We start from the raw sequence: 19845 nt of genomic DNA on the forward strand, positions 1-19845 counted from the left end.
GCCGCCGCTGAGGTGAAGGAAAGGCTCAGCGAGCATGGAGGGCTCTGAAGTGGAGAGGACTCGACTCTGAGGAAGACCACCAGGAAAAGAGCCCGCCATGTTGTTTGGCGTATCCATAGCAACTGGCCGGAAGGGTCAGGCGGCGCCATCTTGTTTACTGTCACCATAGCAATGAGCCCGGCCGGCTCGCAGCCGCCATCTTGTTTGGCGTCTCCACAGCAACGAGAAGCGGCCGGGCCGGGCCGGAGCCATGGCGGGCGCGGGGCGGCTGGAAGAGCTGGAGCTCAGCGCCGAGGAGGCGGAGCGGCTCCACCGGGCCTTCCGCGACAAGCAGTTCCAGGCGCTCTTCGCCGACTACGCGGCGGAGCTGGCCGACCCGGAGCAACGTCGGCTGTACGAGGAAGAGGTGGCGGCCCTGGAGAGGGAACGCGGCGTGGAGGTGCGCTTCGTCCACCCCTCGGCGGGCTACGTGCTGCGCACCAGCCAGGCCGGCTCCCGCCGCTGCTACCTCAACATCTGCAGCAACCCGCAGGTCGGCCCGCCGCAGGCCCGCGCCGAGCCCGGTGGCCACCGCTGGACCCTACCCTACAGCCTGGCGCCGGGCCGCGAAGAGTTGGGCCGCGGCGGCCACCGCCGCCTAGTCTACGACGTAGTTTTCCACCCGGCGGCCCTCCGCCTGGCCGCCCGCAACGCCCGCTTCCGCCGCCTGCTCAGCGACACGGCGCTGGAGGCCGTGGAGCGCCATTGCGCCGTGCAGCTCGACCGCGCCAACGCCGCCGTCCTCCGCGGCACCAAGTACAAGGGCGTCCCGCAGGCGCCCGTCATCCGCACCCCGCTGCCCGGCGCCGCTCCGCCGCCCGCCGACGGCGACTCACCGCTGCCGCCCTTCCCCTTCCCGCCCGCCGCCCCGCCGCCCGCCGCTCCCCCCGCCTCGTCGGCCCGGCCCCCCGGCCCCACCACGCCGCGCTGGAGCATCCGCCACCGCTCCTACGTGGACCTGCAAGACTACCGGTGCTGCCGCGATTCGGCGCCTAGCCCGGTGCCGCGGGAGCTGGTGGTGACGGTGGAGCTGCCGCTGCTGAGCTCCGCCGCCCAAGCCGCCCTGGAGATCCGCGGCCGGGAGCTGCGCCTCGACTCGCAGCGTCCCGCCTACCGCCTGCGCCTCCGCCTCCCCTACGACGTGGACGAGAACCGCGGGCGGGCCGCCTTCAACAAGGCCCAGCGGCAGCTCTTGGTCACGCTGCCCGTGGTGCCGCGGCCCGGCCCGCAGGAACCACTAGGCCCGGGCGGGGAGCGGCTGGAGGAGGCCGAACCCGCTGCGGAGGGGCTCGGCGAGGCGCCGGAGGCTGAGGCGGGCGGCGGGGCCGCTCCTCCCCCGGGTCCCGAGGGCGGCGGCGGCGGGGAGCCCGCCGAGCCACCCGCGGGCAGCGACCCGCCGCCGCCCCGCTCCGGCGCCGCTTCCCCCGCTCCGAGCGCCAGCCCCGAGCCGGCCGCGCTCTGCGGCCTCGGCGAGGGTCTCCCTCCGTGCCCTCTCGAGAGCCCGGTCCCGCCGGCGGCAGAGAGCAGCCCCGGTGAGATGGCTCTTTCCCGGGGCTCTGGCAGCCCCGAGGCCGCCGTGTGCCCTCCCTTCCACTGCCGGCAGGATGAGGCCTCCCTCACCCTGCTCCTGCATGTGCCCGGCATCCAGCCCCAGAGCCTCAGCGGGGATGTGGGCACGAACCACTACAGCCTCCGCTTCTCCAGTGACACTGGTGCCTATGCCCTCTTCTTACAGTTTCCTCCTGCAAACAGGCTGGTGTCCCCTGAGACCAGCATTAGCGTGTCTGCCCACAACGCTGCCGTCGGGCTTGCCAAGGCCCCTGGCAGCACCGGGCCCTGGGAGAAGTTCTGCTTCGGCCTTGACGCCTCAGCTCTGCAGGTAACGGCTTCAAAATGGCAGGGTTGGTGCATCACACTTCCCAGAATGCCACCGCTTCACTGCAGTGTGTGACTTCTGTTGTTTGGATTCGTTCATGAATGATGTCTTGGGGAGCTGTTAGGTTATCGGTCTGAGTTCAGAAGATGTTGGTAGTGACGGAAGCTGCTTCCCTAGGAGAGCTGTTACCGGATGTAAGTGGAATGACCTAATGAGTGCTAGTCTTGTACGAGCAGTACAAAGGTCACGTCATGGAGCTGACATCTTCATTCTTGGAATTGAAATGACTTTTGCCTCCTGTGCTGATTTTTTTTAAGGGAAATTATGATGAGTGAAAACAGGGCCTGCCCTATGTCCTTAGCATTAGCCTTTAAGGCCATGTAAATTGCTTATGCAGCCTATTCACGTGAAAGAAGGAGACGTTTATAATACACCAGATGTACACACATGCATACAGCGTCATGAAATGCAGGCGTGTGAGTAGCGTGTACCTGTGTCTGTGTTTCAGGACAGAACTCCCATTTACAGCTGCAGGAACACCCATTAGTTCAACCACAGTAGTACAGCAAACTGCAGCTGTGAACTGCTGCAATGTTGATTGCCATTTTGCTGGGCTAGTTCTTCATCTTCTCTTCTTACTGGTCTGAGTATGATGCTAGTTGAGATGTTTTATTATTTTATGGGTCGTAAGGCAGTGATGCTCCCTGTGGCGGGAGGAGGTTGGCATGCGTGCTGCATCGGGCTGACAGTGCCTGCTGAGAACTGGCACTGTCCCCGCAAAGGGATGCTCACTTTGAGGCACTCTTGCTGTCAAGAAGCACTCGCACAAGTTTTGTGGAGAACTACGTTATTCTGTGAGCTCAGAGTTTCAGACAAGTTATCATGAGCAGGGATTAAGACTGCACAATTCTTGTGTAACCTTTCAGCCACGTGATTTGGAGTTCGTCTTTATTTTAGAACAATAAAATCCTTTAGTTCGGATCACGTACCATGGGAGTGCAAGTCCAGAAAGCTGGCAGGCTTAAAGTATATCCACTGGGATGGTGGCTTGGAGTATCTTAATTGCTCCATCCCTACAAGTAGAAAATACTGCATGATTCTGAAAGATATTTATCCAATTAGTATATGTGCAGCTGAATCTTCAAGTGTTATTTCCCATTTAGCAGGCTGCATACCTTTTCTGTAATAGCAACTCATTTGAAGGAGGGGCTGATCATTTTGGGTAAGTATCAAAGATGATGAATTTATTGAGAACCACCTACGCTGAACTGTTTGCAGTGCATTTCCTTCACTTTTACCGGAGCAGGAGCCTGCAAGTCTGTGCGAGTGGGGCCACGGCACGTTCGGCACTACTGTTAATAGGTGCCGATGTGATATCATATAAGCCATCATGCAAACTACTGCCCATTTTCTGTATAGGTACAGAAGGCATGTGGTAGGAACTACTGGCATTTTATCTGCTTTTTCAGATAGTCTGAATATCTTCCATCATGTGCCGTGGTGTGTGTGCGTGCGCTTCCTTGTTTTATGGCGTGCAGGCCTAAATGCAGCTTTTAGGGGATAACAACAGCTTTCTGTGACTCTGCGTGGGGATATAGCTGAAAATTCAGTTTGAGAACAGGAAATTCTGCTGCAGTATCTCTTTAGTGCTGTGATTGATGGATATTTCTGTATGCTTTGATCTCAGTCTCATGATTGAAAGTGTTTGGTGTGTGCATTAGTTATTATGATTGGGGGAACACCTTTTGATTCAAAGTTGTTAAAAGGGCATGCAGTAATAGGGTTTTGGTCAATATTACCATTTTGTGAGTTAAAAAAATCTTTGAATGTGCTGAATTTATCATATACTGCAAAATGTTTTGGGTGGAGTAGGAGGAGGAGGTGATTGGTCATTAGTCATACATAGGCCTCCCAGCCATTCATTCATGTAGCAGGCTAAAAAAGATTTATTTCTTCTAGGGTGCAGTCCTTTTGGATACTGGGCCTGCAAATTGAAGCAGCTGAAATAATCTGAAGTCATTTGTTCTGTTTGCCTTTTTTTTAACTGTGCTATTTCCCAAAAGTGCCTGTGCCAGTGCTGATAGCGGCATTCAGCCAGAGTGAAGTGAGAAAAATTAATATTTAATTAGAGCTACTATTATATGCTGTCGTCTGTCCATTAACTGTTCGCTCGTGGTAGCTTCTCTTCTATATATGTTGATTTCTTCAATTTGTCTGCTGTCATCTCTGGTGTTTTTCTGCTTTGAATCTCTTTCTATAAATCAGAACTACGGTTCGTGCATTGAGATCTGCTAGGAGTTGCATCCGTCATAGAAGAGTGTTTTAGGAATGCGCACAGTAGCAGCGCCCTGTTTAATCACTTCAGGGAGCTTTCGGTGGCCTAGGCGAGCAGGAGTTTTATCCTGCACCTCCCAGTCATGCTGCTGTCGTCTTCTCCCACAGTAGCATTGCCAGAGGATAGTGTGCGGCGAAGAAGAGGCCAGTGTTTTTTACAGATAGGAAATTTCCTACTCTGCTGTCTTCTGGGAAGTTGTTTCTTTCTGGAGACCAAGGTTTTCTGTGTTGTTTCAGGGAACAGATTCCTCGCCGGGTTAGTTACTTCAGAAATCTGCCCAACTCGCCGCTAGCTCGCGCCACGGTGGCTGTTACAGTACCCTGTTAGGCTGCCTGCGTAATTGTCTCCCATTAATTTGCCAAACAGCTGGGAAAACGCGTTACGGTAATTGTTCACCGCATGAGCAGAATGCATGTCGTCGGCAGCCTCGTCCCTGGACTATGATGTAGTGCAGTGCCTATTGCTTGATTTTGATTGCCTGTGCGCCTCTGCCCAGATCAACATGTACGATAACGGTGTGCCAGTAATTGCACAGCACTGCCTTGCGTGCTTGTGATGTTCCTGTTATTGCATTGGCCTCTTTTCTTGTTGGAAATTGGTCTGATACAGATATTGGTAGAAGAATGAGTTGAGCTCATCCTTAGGATACCATTCTTGAAACAGAATTTCAAGGACTGGTTTTCCTTTTGTAGTCAGATGTGTTTGAATCCCTGTGCTGAAAGATGATATATTTAGAGCTCAGTTTCCATAGATGCTGAGCAGTCTGAATTCCCACCCCAGCAAGTGCTTATTTTCAGCAAGTCTTTACAGTGCAGTAGTCCTCCCTGGACTTTAACTGTGTCATTGCAAGTATTCCTTCATTTGATAGCTCTTGATGTTGCTTCGGTTTCACTGCTTTCCCATACAATAGATGGTCAGCTCTCTGCTGACTCTGAGCCCTAACTTCTTATCAGCAGTTGCAGCCATTGCTTCTCTTTGTCTCTGAGTAGTTTCGCTCCTTGGCTAAACCATAATGTCCACACACTTGTTACGGTGAGCAGAAATCCTATAAAAATAAAGATTCTGTAACTTTGGGCTTCATGGACCAGGGTCATGTATTTCAGGGGTTTAAAAAGTTATCTTTTGTCACTGGCCTTGTGCTCGATCACTGTAGCAGAGACCACACGGTGTTGATCTTTCTGCAGGGCTCGCTCCAGGCCCTGTTTTTCCAGGGCAATAGAGACTCATGACGTGAAGAAGTTGCCTGGCTTCCCCGCTGCCAGAATCACCGTCTGCTCTTTGCCTTGAAGGACCAGCTGCGGGCTGTGCTTCCTCCGTTACTCTTTGTTGCAGTTCATCCGCTAATACCTTCTACATCTCTTGCTTCCATTTGTTTAAATCCTGGGAGCTCAGGCCTAGGAAACTCCTGCACCAGAGAGTTCCCCTTCATTTTAAGACAACAGAGCCTGGGGAATAAATGATGAAAAAAGAATGGTTGAGAGTTAAATAACCATTAATAAAATTTGTAAGCTTGCCAAGAAAGGTTTCCGAGAACAACATGTCCCAGAATGTCCTGGTTTGCGGCAGAGCTGGAGTTGGGCAATTACGGAAATCATGCCTTTGTAAAGCATGTCTTTTAATGTTTGCTCTCCTGGGGTTAAATGCTCAGTTCTTAACAGAAATAAAACCCAGTTTTCTGGTAGGTATATCAGAACTACTGAGGCTTGGAGGCTCAGTTATACTAGCATGTGAAACATGTTTGGTAGATAATTAATTCTGCCTGCAGTTTTTGGGTCATGTGTGCTCATTTTCATGCAATTAGAAAAAGATTGGTTAAAGTAGTAATTCCCTTTCATGCTGATCCACACCCTTCCTGCCCTTCTTGGTGGACTGAAATGAGTTTGTTCAGCAGATGTGTGCTCACTCTACTGGTCAGTGCTTCCCTCCTGCGGTCCCCCTTGCTGGGGAGGGAATCACTGCAGTTAGCCCATCCCTTTTGTAATAAAAGCCCATGTTCTGTCATGGAGAATATTAAGATTTAACTCACGTAAACCCCCATGGGGTTCCAGGGAACAGCAGGGAGCAGTGTTTCCTGTGCTTTACTATGCACTGAGATTATGTTTTTTTAACATTTACAGTATGAAAAATATTACACTGAACATTCCTGATTAGTTCATGGTTGGAACTAAGCATGAGTTATGCTGTTTGTGAGGATTACTTCACATGGCTATCTAAAAGGGAATTGCATAGCGATACAAAAACTTGAACTTATGTGTGAATGTTGATGCCTTCACGGAGAATGTTTTAGATGGGTGTGTTACTGAGCATAAAAAAAGAGGTGTGATTTTTCTGCTTGGCACAGCCACCAGCGCCTTGTGAAGAGGATCCTTTTGAAGCCTTTGTTGCTTTTTCCTTCAGAAAGCAGCTGGTAAATAACGCTGAAGCCCTATGACCTCTGCTTGCTGCACGCACCGACTGTCACGTGTTGTTTTCTAACCCCTGGACTTGGGTCTTCTGCTTTGGCAACAGGTATGCTGTGGGGCAGCTCCTCCAAGACAAACACCCGCTATGACCTGTTTACACAAAAAAACCCATGGGAACAATATTATTTTTACTGCCTTTACAACAGAGGGACTGTCAGTCTTTGTAATTAATCTCCTCGTAATCTCATTGAACACAGTACTTGTCTTGTATGTGCTGTCAGGTCTATTGTGCCCAGGCAGATCCCGTGCTCTCCAGCCATGTATTTCCTGGAAAAGAAGTCATCTATGGGTGGCAGAGCTATGATGCTCCTGGCACTGAGGGTGTGTGGAAAAGGCTGTGGGCTAGATGTGTTCCCGTGGGCATGCTGCCTGGGGCTGTGCTGGGGCTGTCCTCATGCTCGGTGATCTCAGAATTAGGGCTCTTGTGGATAAATGTATTTCTTGGTTTGAGACTCAACCAAGCACGAAACCTAGAGACCTGTGTTGGGAAGTGTAAGATACATTGTCGTTTTAAGCCTATGTCACCTTTCAGGGAGAAATCTGTACCGGAGAGCTGAATGGGTGCTGCGGTATGCTCCCACGTCCAAACAGAGGTGCTGGGTCTCAGCTGGCTCGGGCAGTCTGACTAGCTGTACTGCTGCATCTAGGTTTTGCCCTTATTTCCAAACTATTTTGAGTTGTGTTACATGCTTTCTTTGAAAGTCAGGGTTATAATTTTCAACTTCCAAGCTACTATAAAGAGTTAATGTAATAGTTAGGGGTCACTTCTTAGAAGATGATGCTAGAAACTAGGACTGTTGTGCTTGATCCTACAACAGTTTATTTTTGGTTCAGTTAATTCTGTGCTCAGCATTTCAGGACTCTTGGCAAGTTTTTTGGGAGGTCAGAGGAGGACAGAAAAGGAGAACAGAGGAAACTTACTGTTTGATTTTTTTCAAAGTAATCTCTTACCCAAACTACATTAAGAAACATAATTGGTTTGCTTCTGCTATAAAACCAACTAATTTCTGAATAGCCTTTAGTTGGTAGATGCATTATGGGAATAATGTACTTACACAAAACAGTTATGTCATGAAATGTTATTTACCTACTGATTAAGCTCATGAAAGCTTCTTCTGAGCTGTTTAATCTTTGCAGTCATGAATACCTCATAATAAAGTTTTCACCCCCAGTACAGGTACTTTCATTCACCAAAACTTTGAGCTTCAAATTCTCATGTCGAGCTGGTTTGCAATGGGACCCTACAAACTGAGAGGCCAGGAGATGCCTAGATCCAAGTCCCTTTTTGTATTTGCATCAGCTTCTCATTACAGAAGACATGCAAATCATTTAAGCCTGAAATCTGTCCCACTTTTAAAACTATTGCAGCCTGCATGGGAGGTAACTCTGGACGGTAACTGGCTACGAGTTTGGATAAAGCAACGCAGAACAAACTGTTTGAGTGTTAAGGGCAGCCTGGGGAGGACCGGCTTTGTGCTGTGTCTGCCGGTGTTGCAGCCACTGCCACTATGCGCTGTCAGTGCTGTGCGATACAAGGACGGTTTTGAATGATGAAGTGTTCTAAAAACCAAAGTCATTCCTGCTAACGTTTATGTTAATTTGGTCTCAGTTTAGTCATAGGAAAAACAAATGTGTACCAAACAGCAGATGACAGTATGTGCAGGGAAAAACAAATTTAATTCTAAGTTGCTAAGAGAATATCATAAATATCAGAAAATAAACTGTTTAAACTGAAGAATTATTTTACAGGGTCATTGAAATGATCTGCAGATGGTTGTCCTTTGCTGTTCTTCCAAGCCAGAGCAAATAGGCTTTAAAATAAATTCCTGAATCATTTTTTGCCAAGGTCTGTGCTTTGATAACATCTGCAGTAATATAAATGCCTCAGCGTATACTCACCGTGAATGCAAAGTCTGAATTACAGTCGCTGTCTGTCTGAACAGGCTAATGATAATCATTATATTGATAACAAATAGCATTGCTTGTGCGTACAGCACAAGGTACCGTGATTTATGGCAGGCTGCTGGGTAGTGCTGTGTTAAAATTTTAAATACTTACTTGAAATGTAAGTGTAGTGTTCTGGGAGTACAGTGTCGAGCTGGTATGAAATCTGGTCAAATTGGTTTATAGTAATTAGTCAAAATGATAGGAACGTTGTCACAAGCAGTTACTTTTTATCCTCCTGTAAAGTACTGACCAATAGACCTTTCATTCAGTTTTTATTTTTTAGCAGTATTTGCTGTGAAGAAAACAAATTATTTTGCTTTTAATGAGGAAGAAAATCTTCAGAAAGATTTATTGGGTTTGTTGCCAAAGTGCAAAGTCGTATTTGCATTGGGGATGAACGGCTGTCACTCCCTTCTCATAGCCATGGTTCACGGGCAGCGCTGGCACTCGGACCCCTGACCTGGGGAGGCAGTTTCTATACGGAGCTCTCACAACCTCACATTCTCTCCTAAGTGTCCTCCCGGTTTTCTTCGTTGTACCTTTGCTTTGGTGTGTGTAAACTGTCTGCTGCTATTTCAGAAATGCTTCTGTGAAACAGTTCCTGTGTTTCCTGGGACGGTGGGTGCTGAGCCCCGTGGCAGAACGCTCCCTTTGCTGCTGCTGCTGTTTCTCCACGGTGCTCACTTCGGAGTCAATGGCTCTGCAGTGACTGCAAGTGACCCTGTGGTTAAAGTCGCTTCAGACAAAGTGATCTAAGGATGCGATTTGCTGTATTTTGACATAACAGAAAACTTCTCATTACCTGTTGGCTTTTCAAGCATCTCCTCTCCCGATTCCTGCACCTGTGGTTTCTTTTTCTTGTTGTGCTGCTTATGGACACGAGCAAGGTCAGGCACCAACTTTCAGAGCAAAAATGCACAGTAAGAGAGTCCTTTCACAAAAGGCTTATGCTCTTACTAGACAAAACAAATGCAGGTTCAGAGGGAAAAAGGATTGTTTTCCCCATTTTATATAGGAAAAATGGAGGCAGAGACTTGCTCACAGTCATAGCAGTCCAGGAGAAAGCAGAGAATTGAAGCAAGATTGCTGACACCCAAAACCCACGGTGGTTCTTTTCCCAAAAGGGTGTTGAGATGTGGAGATCTTGTAGCAGTTATTTTGGAGGAAAAACAGCAACAAGCGCTAGTCTCTTTTTTTATCCTCGCTCAAATTGCGAGTCTCCAGCTTTTAGGAAAATGTTCTTGCTCTTAAAATGAAAATGTGGGGTGCAAAGGAGTGGGGGTGTCAGCTCAAGGTGAATTACTGGCAGGTGAGTTAAGTTTCTCAGCTGGGTGAGGAGAGTTGTCGTGCTGGAGCAGAGGGTGCTTTGCTGCACTCTCCTTCAAAGCAAAGGCAGGATACCAGGACGGGCTGAACCGCCATTGTGCTCGGCAGCATGCCGAAAACCCCGCAGAAGGGAAGTTGAGCTGTTCCGTCTGTGATGCGTGGGCAAAGCGATGCTTGGCGGAGGTGGGAATGTATCTCCTGTGCTGACCAAGGCCTTGCCAGTGACCTAGTTCATGAGCTTGTGGGAGTTTCGGCGCTGCACAGATTTTTGTGTCTGTACTCCCTGCCTTGTTTCTTTACTCTTGACACCTTCTCTTGAACTCTGCAGACTATTTCTCCAAGCCTGAAGCACTGGCAGGGTCCCTCTCTGGCAGGCAAGAAAGGAAGCAACACGAGGAAATATGTACTTTAGGTTTTGTAGACAAAAATGCAAAAGTAGGTATGTTACTAGAGGGTTTTCTGTCAGGGCAACCCTGCTGTAGTTTAATTTTTTCACAAACTGTCTCAGCAGCCGATGTTGGATGTTTGCCTGGACTGTAGTCTTTCTGGATAGAAAATGAATGCAACCCTCTGGTTTTGAAAACCAGCAATAGGTATGTTACGACTTTCCATATTGCGATTTCTAATTTTAAAAGTGAAAAAATAGGATGATGTTTTATTTTTCCCATACAGAATTATTTTTTTAGGATGACAGTTAAATTTTGTACGTTAGACACAGTGTGGCATCTGGCTGTGCATAAGGCTACATCCACAGGGGGCCAAAAATGTGCAGAATTGCCTTTTTGCTTCTCAGTCCGCAAGATGTCAGTGATAATTGAGTTTAACTTTCATTGGGTTGACAAGAGGATAGAACTGGACCAAGAAATTTAGAAGTATGACTTAAAGTAGAAGGTTTGCGACTTTTCCATGCGATTTCCAATTAAGCAGTTTGTTGTTAAACAGGAAAGGTAATTCACAGAACATAAGAATAGTCCTCTAGGGTAGACCATTTTTATCATGCCAACATCTGTCCCTACCCACAGCCTACAGCAGATGATTTAGGAAGAACATGAGGACAGGGAAAGCTCTGCAGTTCTTATGAAACAGCCCCTCCAGGATATATTTTAGGACCTTTAATTACCTGTAACTGATTTAAATCTTTAAACCTGTAGCAACATGTTTCACATTGTTTATGACCTGCATATTAATAGCCTCAAAACATGTCCCAGACTGCTGCCTTTAACTGTGGGTACCTCTCCGTTTCTTCCAACTGGTATTTACGCTTGCCTAAATGGAGATCTGAGAAGCCTCCGTGGTTGGATGTGAAACGGATATAGCCATGCATGTTTCATCATAGCCTTTGCTTTAGAAGGTCTGATCTCGAAGCCTGAGGGTTCAGAGATCCTGCAGTGACAGTCTAAGGAGGCGTTTGCGTTTTCCTAAAGTAAGACACTGAAACAAATCCATAAAAGCATAATGCCTTGCTGATGTTAAGACAGCTGAGGACGGTAGAATGATGTTGGTGGAAATCATTCCTCAGAAGGAGTCTAAATCTATATATTAGTGATGTATCGAAAGAGAGAAAACGTATGTTTCTTCTATCTTGGTGTATGCTGCAGATCTGTACTTTAAATCGAAATGAGCTAAGCGCTGATCTTCCGTTCATTTCACCTTGTTACTTCTGAATGTCTGACTTCTCAGAATTTCTTCTTCGAGATGTGAGCGTGCTGTGAAACTTGTGTTGTGAATCAGTGTCCTGGCTTTGTTTGGAGTGAATTTTGTGCTCCAATACCACTGAAGTATAGTATGAAAAGAACATAACCTGCTCTTTCTTTTCTTTAGGAAAGATTGTTTGTCAGTGAAGAAAATGTCGTTGGATTTCTAGGCACTGTTTTACGCCCTCCCTTTTGCTCCCAATCAGCACTGGAAAGTCAGCCATTAATTGAAGTGCTTGATGTTACTGAGGACAGAATTCAAATCCAGTTGAAGGTAAGGATCTCTCTGGCAGTAGTATATATTGCTGACTGATTTATGTGCTTCAGCAAGATCGTATCAAATCTGAGCAAAACAGCTTTGTTCCTGTTTTGTCTTGATATAGCAAGGAAGACCGTGGCGTAGGATGTATTTGCAAGTATACACGTCAGTTTTTAGAAGCATAGGTTCACGTTTGTGCCGTTTAATGTGACCAAGGGATTGAAACCTCCTATATTTCATGTGGGAGATGGAGAAATGCAATACAATCATTAAAGACAGTACTTTCTCCTTGCAGGAATACAGCATGGCATGCACACGCTAAATCTCTCACTGGTATTAAAAGAAAAAAATGACTCAGTAACTACCTGGTATCCCTCATTCAGAGTGACCCCAAGTGCTTCCAGGTCAGAGCTGATGACAACGTGCTGCAAACAAATCTTGGCAGATGTCATCAGACTAAAACCCAGAATGTTCTTAAAATGGAAATAAAGAAGTGAATAATCCACGTCCTTCAAATACCCAAGAGTTTGGGCTCGTGTACTGGAGCCCACAGTTAAAGCATGCAGTCTTTTGCATGGACACCTTTCTGGATGTCTGGTAACCAGAAGTGAACTTATCCGGAGGGACTTGGTGTCAGGAGGGAGTGGAGAGGCAAAGAACCTGGCTGCTGGGCGCAGGAAGCAGAAAGGGCTCCTTAAGATGGACAGAGGGTGCTCAGTCACGGCCACTGCTTCACTCTGCCTTCTCGCACAGGTAGAGAAAACCTTGAGGATTTTGTCTGTGAAGAATCAGGTCCCGTTATCTTTATTCGGTCCAAGTGTTTGAATACTTGGTGGTTTCCTGTTGTGTAGGTAATTAAATGTGGGACTATTCATCTTAAACGCTGGTCTCAAATTCACTGCTTGTAATGTTTAAGGCCTCATTCAGGCTACCCTTCTTCCTCAGTCACCCTGTCTATATAAAGGATGCAAGGTAGTCTGTTTCTGAAGTCTGCCACAGGATTAAAATGACCTCCCATTGCAAAATAGGAGATGGACAGATGAAGCAAACAATATGTTTGTTTTGTAAAGAGGAAAATGTAAGGTAAGACCCCCAAATCGACTGGGATTTCTTGGTAGACACTGTATCAGAAATTAATTTAATACTTGTCTTAAAGGAAAGATAATATGCAGGGACAATCAGGCTAGTTCTGTGGCCATAAACTGGAGACTGCAGATACAGTTAAAGTGTAGATGGCTTCTTGGAAAGCAAGCTCAGACGAAGCATGCGACCTCTGGAACTAAGCTGGAGGACCAAGGAGTGTACCCTGAAGATAGTGGCTTCAGCATTACTTGACAGGCTTAACTTTTGTAGCTAGTGTGAATTGTACATAACAATTTAAAATTCAAATTGTTGGAGAGCAGATGTGTATGTTCTGGTACCCAAGAAAGGAAAGCAATGGTGAAATTGGGTAACTGCTATTTAGACAACACTGGGTCTCACAGTTCGTACTCTCCTGAGGCAAACCGCAGCAGTTCCTGGATTAACTTGCTTAGGCCGATTGAGAAAGACAGCTCACTTACCAGTTACACCTTCCACATACGGCAGGATGGTAATTTCCCTAATTGCAAGGTTAAAACACACTTCTCTCAATGAGAGTTTAGATCCCTTGGCCGATTTTTGCGGCCCCCGAGTTCTAGAAAACAGCCTGGGTGTGGTGACTTGCTGGTCTTCCCTGCTGTTAATTGCGATGGAGGCTGTGGCTGCTTGGCAGCTGCCCAGCAGCATTTCCTATTGCAGAGGAAACCTTCAGGAGGCAAACGACCTCCCTGCCACTCATTCCCACGTGCGGTACAAGATCAGGAAAACCTCAGCACGGTACTGACTGGGCTTTCTGGAAGTCGATGTTGGAGAAACAAGTGTCTTGGCCTGTCTTTACAGCAGTTTTGTGTGCCTGGTCTGTTTCAACTATAAACCAATTCATTTATTTTCTTGACAGCCACAGGAAGCAGTCCATTTTGAACATGATGGAAAAGAAGAAACGCTTAGCAGCTCAGGAGGAGATCTCACTGAAAAGACAAATGGCAACTACCCCCAAACAAATGCAGAAACAAACTGTACTGCAGCTGACACAGCCGAAGGAGAACGTGCTGCAAAAACCAACAAAACTTCCACGTCTTTTGCAACAGCTGAAACAATAGGAAAAGTAGGTTGTAGTTCACACCATTGTTCGCAGCATGAACCTTCTGACACCAATTCAGCGATTCCTGGCGTATCTAGGAGAAAAGAACCAGATTTAGAAAGTGCCGTCACAGTAAGTGAAACGGCCGTGGCCACAGACTCTGGAAAACAAGTAAGCCTTCTGTTGGAGGGGCAGGCGAAAGCGGAAGGGGATGAAGCTGCTGCGCCCGCAGGGTCAGCACAAGGGAACCAGCGCAGCCCGGACAGCAGGCCAGCCTCCCCGCTCCTGCAAGAAGTCAACACGCAGGATGGGAGCGTGCAGATCATTAGGGATCACGTAACACACTGCCCGGTCGTCTTTCAGAATTCTTTGCTGTATGAATTGGACTAGTTTAATTATTTTAGGATTTCCTTCTGTTGTTTGATGCTTACCACGACTTCCACATGCTGGTTTATGACTTCAGGGCTAAGAGTAGAACACAGGTTCCTACTGAAACTGTTTTGTTTACATGTCAAGACAGAATACTTACATTGTTAATAATTTTTGAAGTTAATAGGTCTGAGTTTTCTAATCATATGTATGGGCTGAAATAGTTTTACGTACAAGAAAGATGCAGTTGAAGGTAAATCTGAGCTCCTGGAGGAAAATTGTTTACATAACTTAGTCTCTTGCTACATTACAGGGAGTATTTGTATATATCCTCCTTCTAATGGCTCCTTCAGGAATTGCTGTGTTTAGTCCACCTAGAAATGAGCAGTATTCATCATTTTTCAAACCTTTCATTTTGTGACAACTGCAGGATTAGACTTAGAGTGATTTTCAGCAATCAAATGAAATTTCTAATTACATGGGGAAGTTCTAATTAGTCTCCTAGAAATAATCAACATTTATACCGTGTATTCCATCCTAGTACATTACTTCGGATCTGCAGCATCCAGACATACCCCAGTCTGTCAACCGAACAAATTCAATTGCACAATAAAAACATCCTCTCTTGTTGCATGTCTGCTACTAAGTATTTACAATTTGTAAAATGGATTCACTTTATCCAGATTAGATCTACTTTTCAAAAACAGTTCCCCATGAGCTTCAGCAGGCTCTTTGCTGGTTCATGTATCTGAAGTGCGATAACTCAAAGAACAGATCTAATAATAAACTTTCAGTTCCCTTTCTTGCTGCTTCTGAAATAATTTCTGAGTTGTACAAGACACAAAGGTGCTTTAGAAGAAAGTTAAATGTGACTTGTTTCACAGCTGCTCTGCAATTACTCTTACATTTCTCTGTTAAATGCAAGTGCTTGCAGTGGGGGTACGTGGTGTAAACTTTACTTTTGTAAGTTCAGCGGAAGCCACAGCTGCTAGAAGCATCTGCCCTACTCTCTGCGCCAGTGCCAGCGCAGCACCGACCCAGCCGAAGGCGGGCAAGTGGTTTGCTGGGTTCAGTTTCACCCGGGTCAGCTCTGTCACACAGCTGCGCTGTTCCTTGTGGAGGGTATGGAAGGGCTGAGGCACAGGCACAGCTTTTTCAGCGCCAGCCCTGACTTTGTGAAACTATGAAAATGGAGCAAGTACCAAACCCGGTACAAAATCGTGGCAGTTAAATTACCCCTGGAAAAAAAGAGCATCTTGTCGCGGTCAAAATAAACATCTGCATGCTACTTTGAGTACTTCACAAAACTTGGCGCTCTCACAAATGGGCATTTAACTGATGTATTCACAACCCTTTCCATTCCATGTAACTGTTGCAGCCAGCATCCTAAGAGCACCGACCCCATTTTCTCTAATTAAAAAAAACAAAGTTGTTTTTTTCTCCAAATCTGGTAGAAAATCTACCTCTAAATATTCCGTGTCTGTCACCTTAGCGTAGCGTTTTCTTTCTCTAATGTACTTCTGTTCTGCAAAAAGCTGCTTATGAGCTACTGCTACCAGGTTTGCTTCAAAGTCAAGTGCCATTAAAGCAGTCGTACCGTTCGACTTAAAACAGGCGAGGAACTGTTCGATGTTGACGAACGGCTCTGCTCTCTCCTGTTCATGGCTTTCAGCTCCAGTTCAGCGTGTTTCCATTACACAGCAGTATTTTTTACTGGTTGCTTTACGCAGATGACTAATTTGAAAGCGAACTTTTTTTTGAGCCAAACAAAAGAGGTGTCATGCCATGCATTTGTTACTCTATTCTGCCTCAATTAATGAGTACCATTACAAATTTAATGAAGTTAAATGCACACTACTAGAATGGGTGATGGCCCGTGTTCAGCCCTCTGGATTAAAGAAAAGATGGGCCCTCCCCCGCCCCGGTCCCGACTTTCTTTCTAGCAACATGAGATGATACCATCTTGTTGTGAGAATCAAGAACTTCTCTGGTATTACAAAACAACTGAATTTTATTTCGGCAGAACTAAAAAAATCGTATATTTATCTACATTGCAGTAAAAACAATGAATTTTTTTTTTTCCTTCATATATTCATCAACACATCGCAACCAGACCGGGACGCAGGTATCGGGCATGAGGTGACCCCGGGCGGGACGGCCGGTGGGACGGCAGGAGGTGCCGGTACCGCCAGCGGAGGTGGCGTGCGAAGCCCGGCTCACCACCCCCGGCACCACCGCTCTCACCCTGATGGGGGAAAACCCCCACACCAGAGCACCATAAGCACCAGAGAAGACACACTTAAACACAAGTTTTCTCCTCCTCCTCCTCCCAGTAAACACAGCAGCGGTCACTTTTTGCGTAGGGGCTGTGATGCTGCTCTGAGCAGCGCAGCAGCAGCAAGTAACCCGTTTCCAAAACGTGGTTGCCGAACATGAAAGATTACTATTTTGGGACACCTTTTACAAGAATGTTTATTCATATTAAAGCAGAAACCAACTCATAAATGCTTTTTATACACGTGTGTGCCTGTAAAAGACAGTATGGAACAACTCAAAAAGGCTGCGAGAACGATCCTCACTGAAGTCTGCGGTAACTTTTACAGAGTTCGTGGTCCCTAATATCTCCCCACCCTCCGTTTTTCACATGAGGGGAAAGGGGTGCCATGGAGTACCTTTTACTGACACTCATCGTTTCGGGAAACAGGTACTGTTGGTTGCTGTTCAAGAGAGAGTCGATTTTGGCACTCTGGGTGGACGGTCTGCAGGATTTCTTGTGGTGCATGCCGCAGTCCCCCGTGTGAAAAATCCTGGGGATTTCGGGAACCAGCACTTTCCAGAACTTTGGAAGACAAGAGACAGTCAAGTGCTGCAGAGTCCAGTCCCAGTTGTAGTCATCGTAGGTGCAGAAGGCATCCGTGCACTCGATGAGCTTCTGGTAGGTGTCTCTGCCGAAGGCCATGCCCATGTTGTGCTCGGTGGACTTCCACGTCTTCATCTCCACCTTGTCGGCGCGGCCGGCGAAGCCGCCGCGCACGGGGCTGTAGGTGCCCAGGGAGACGATCTGGCACTCGGGGCACTCCCGCTCGCGCAGGGCCCAGAGCTTTTTGAGGACGTGGTAGAAGTCGGGCGCCAGGTAGTGGTCCTCCTCGAGGAAGAGGACGGGCCCGGCGTGCTCCCGCAGCGCCCGCACCCGCTCCCAGACGAAATGCAGCTTCCACCACCAGTGGTGCTTGGTTTGGGAGAAGCGAGCTTCGCGGTAGTGCCCGAAGGAGTCGGGGTACTCGGCGTTGATGCAGCCCAGGCGCAGGGCCGCCGCCTTGCCCACGTCGCGGGGGCAGTCGCGGGGGTCGTGGCCGGGGAATTCGCGGGGGTAGAGCTGGATGCTGAAGGGGAAGAAGACCTGCAGGACGGGGCAGAAGTCCACGCGTGCCGCCAGCCGGTTGAGCTCCTCGGCCCACAGGTCGTGGCTCAGCACCAGCAGCACGTTCTCCACTCCCGCCGCCCGCCGCAGCGACTCCAGCAGCAACCGCAGGTGCTCGGCTCGATCGTGCACCTGCACCACCAGCACCACGTCGGCGGCGGCGGACCGCGCCGGGAAGCGCCCGGCGTTCCGCACCGGTTGGTCGAAGTTCAATCGGTAAACGAGCGAGCGGTAACTCAGCGTCCCGTTCTCGGTCAGCACCGGCGACGCTAAAGATGCGGCCGAAGCGTTAACGGCGGGCCGCCGCGGCGGCGGCGGTTCGCTGACCCGCGGCGGCTCCCCGGTGCTACCGGTACCGCCCCGTTGCTGCCGCCTCCGCCCGCCGCCGCCGCTTCCCCACAGCGCCAGCGCGCAGACCGCCAGCGCCAGCGCCAGCAGCAACACCTTCCGCTTGTAGATCCGCAGCCGCATCCTTCCCCGGCGGCGGCGGCCGCCGTTCACCGCCGACCTCCCGCCGCCGCCGCCGCCGCCGCCGCCGCTCCCGCAGGCAGGGCGCGCGCGCCGCCGCCGCCCCACCGCGCACACGTCGCCGCACCCCATAGGGCGCCGGCGGCACCGCCGCCGCCGTTCGATTGGTCGCCGCCGCCGTCACTCGTCGCCGTTTCCGCCGGTGGGGAACCGCGCAGCCGCCGCCCGCCTCCCGTTCGTGCCCCCCCCCCCCCCCGCCCCCTCCCCGGAGGGATGCTTTGCAAAGCTGTACTGTGATTGGGCAGCGGTAATTGGGGGGGGGGGGGGGTCGTAATTAGGCAAAGAGTGCTGGAGAAGTGGAGGTACAAACCGATTCGGGGCGGGGGTGAAACGCTGCGGAACTGCAATGAAAAATCAGCAGAAGAAAAGCCTTTGGAAGAGGAAGGTAAAATCATTCCAGAATTGGAAGAATGAGAGAAGATAAAGCGTCCTGGATTTGCAAGAATAAAATAAGATAAAGTCTTAAGTCTAGATTTGCAAGAATAATACAAAAGAAAGTCATTCTAGAACTGCAAGAATGAAATAAAGTCATGCTAGGATTGAGATAGAATCGTTAGGATTCGAATGGGATAAAATCGTTCTAGAACGGCAAGAATAAGAAATTCAGCCTAGGATTGCACAAATAAGAGAAAATCGTTCTAGAACAAATTTATCCTAGATTTGCAAGAATAATACATAAGGAGAAACTAACTCCGGAACGGCAAGAATAACGCATTTTAAAATCACTCCGGAATTGCAAGAATAAGGTGAGAATGTAATTCTAGAATTGCAAGAATACCACATAATCAAATAATTCCACAACCACAGGAATAACACATAATATTTCTAGAATTACAAGAATATAAGATGACAATCAGCCTAGAATTAGGAGACTATAAGACGACAATCATTCTAAAATTACAAGAATAATCTACAATAACTCTACAATTACAAATAATTGCAAGAATTACTCTCATAGTTCCGTACTTTGTGTCCCGGCCCCTCTCCTCGGTGGGCACGGGCCAGCTGCGAAATTTGGTGACGATTTTGTGCAATATGCTCCCGAGGGTCAAATACCGTCACCCACGCAGGTCCGTGGGACCCGCAGGAGGAGGAGAGCTCTGCCCCGCGCCACTCCACTTTCTGCTTGCCCCCGTTTTCCTTCGAAAAGCTTTACAAACCTGACGGCCGTCCCCAAGCCCAGTTTGAGGCTGGCGGCCGCTGGCAGCCCCGGCACGTCCCAGCCGTACCTAGCAGGGATTTCTGACCGTCTCCGTCTGCTTGCAGCGGCGGCCCCGTGTTTCACGAGCACCCTGCCCCGTTTACGAGGGTCTCCGCTGCGCCTCATCCCTTACAGCGGTATTTTTGGGAGGCTGCTACCACCTCCTCCTCCCGCGCAGGGTGGTACTGATACACGCGGGTTTGGGGGTGGTTTATTTTTTAGTCTGG

The 19845-nt window shown here is 48.5% G+C and overlaps 2 protein-coding genes across 2 annotated transcripts; one reads left to right on the forward strand and one right to left on the reverse strand.

Annotated features, from left to right (window-relative positions):
• Positions 1 to 250: 250 nt before the first annotated feature.
• On the forward strand, positions 251 to 15270 carry DNAAF2 (dynein axonemal assembly factor 2). The gene is made up of 3 exons (XM_052783682.1): positions 251 to 1918; positions 11807 to 11953; positions 13917 to 15270. The coding sequence occupies exons 1-3, from the start codon at positions 251 to 253 to the stop codon at positions 14487 to 14489; spliced, it is 2388 nt and encodes a 795-aa protein (XP_052639642.1). The 3' UTR covers positions 14490 to 15270.
• A 1652-nt stretch (positions 15271 to 16922) lies between these two features.
• MGAT2 (alpha-1,6-mannosyl-glycoprotein 2-beta-N-acetylglucosaminyltransferase) lies at positions 16923 to 18454 on the reverse strand. The gene has a single exon (XM_052783686.1). It carries the CDS (start codon positions 18358 to 18360, stop codon positions 17044 to 17046), a length of 1317 nt encoding a protein of 438 aa, XP_052639646.1. The 5' UTR covers positions 18361 to 18454; the 3' UTR covers positions 16923 to 17043.
• Between the last annotated feature and the right edge of the window lie 1391 nt (positions 18455 to 19845).

Source organism: Harpia harpyja, chromosome 3, assembly GCF_026419915.1.
Source record: "Harpia harpyja isolate bHarHar1 chromosome 3, bHarHar1 primary haplotype, whole genome shotgun sequence".
NCBI lineage: Eukaryota > Metazoa > Chordata > Aves > Accipitriformes > Accipitridae > Harpia > Harpia harpyja.

Coding starts and splice junctions, on each gene's coding strand:
- DNAAF2 (XM_052783682.1), top strand. CDS start 251: ATGGCGGGCGCGGGGCGGCTGGAAGAGCTGGAGCTCAGCGCCGAGGAG. Junction 1,919..11,806: donor TTGACGCCTCAGCTCTGCAG/GTAACGGCTTCA, acceptor TCTTTTCTTTAG/GAAAGATTGTTTGTCAGTGA. Junction 11,954..13,916: donor GAATTCAAATCCAGTTGAAG/GTAAGGATCTCT, acceptor TTTTCTTGACAG/CCACAGGAAGCAGTCCATTT.
- MGAT2 (XM_052783686.1), bottom strand. CDS start 18,360: ATGCGGCTGCGGATCTACAAGCGGAAGGTGTTGCTGCTGGCGCTGGCG.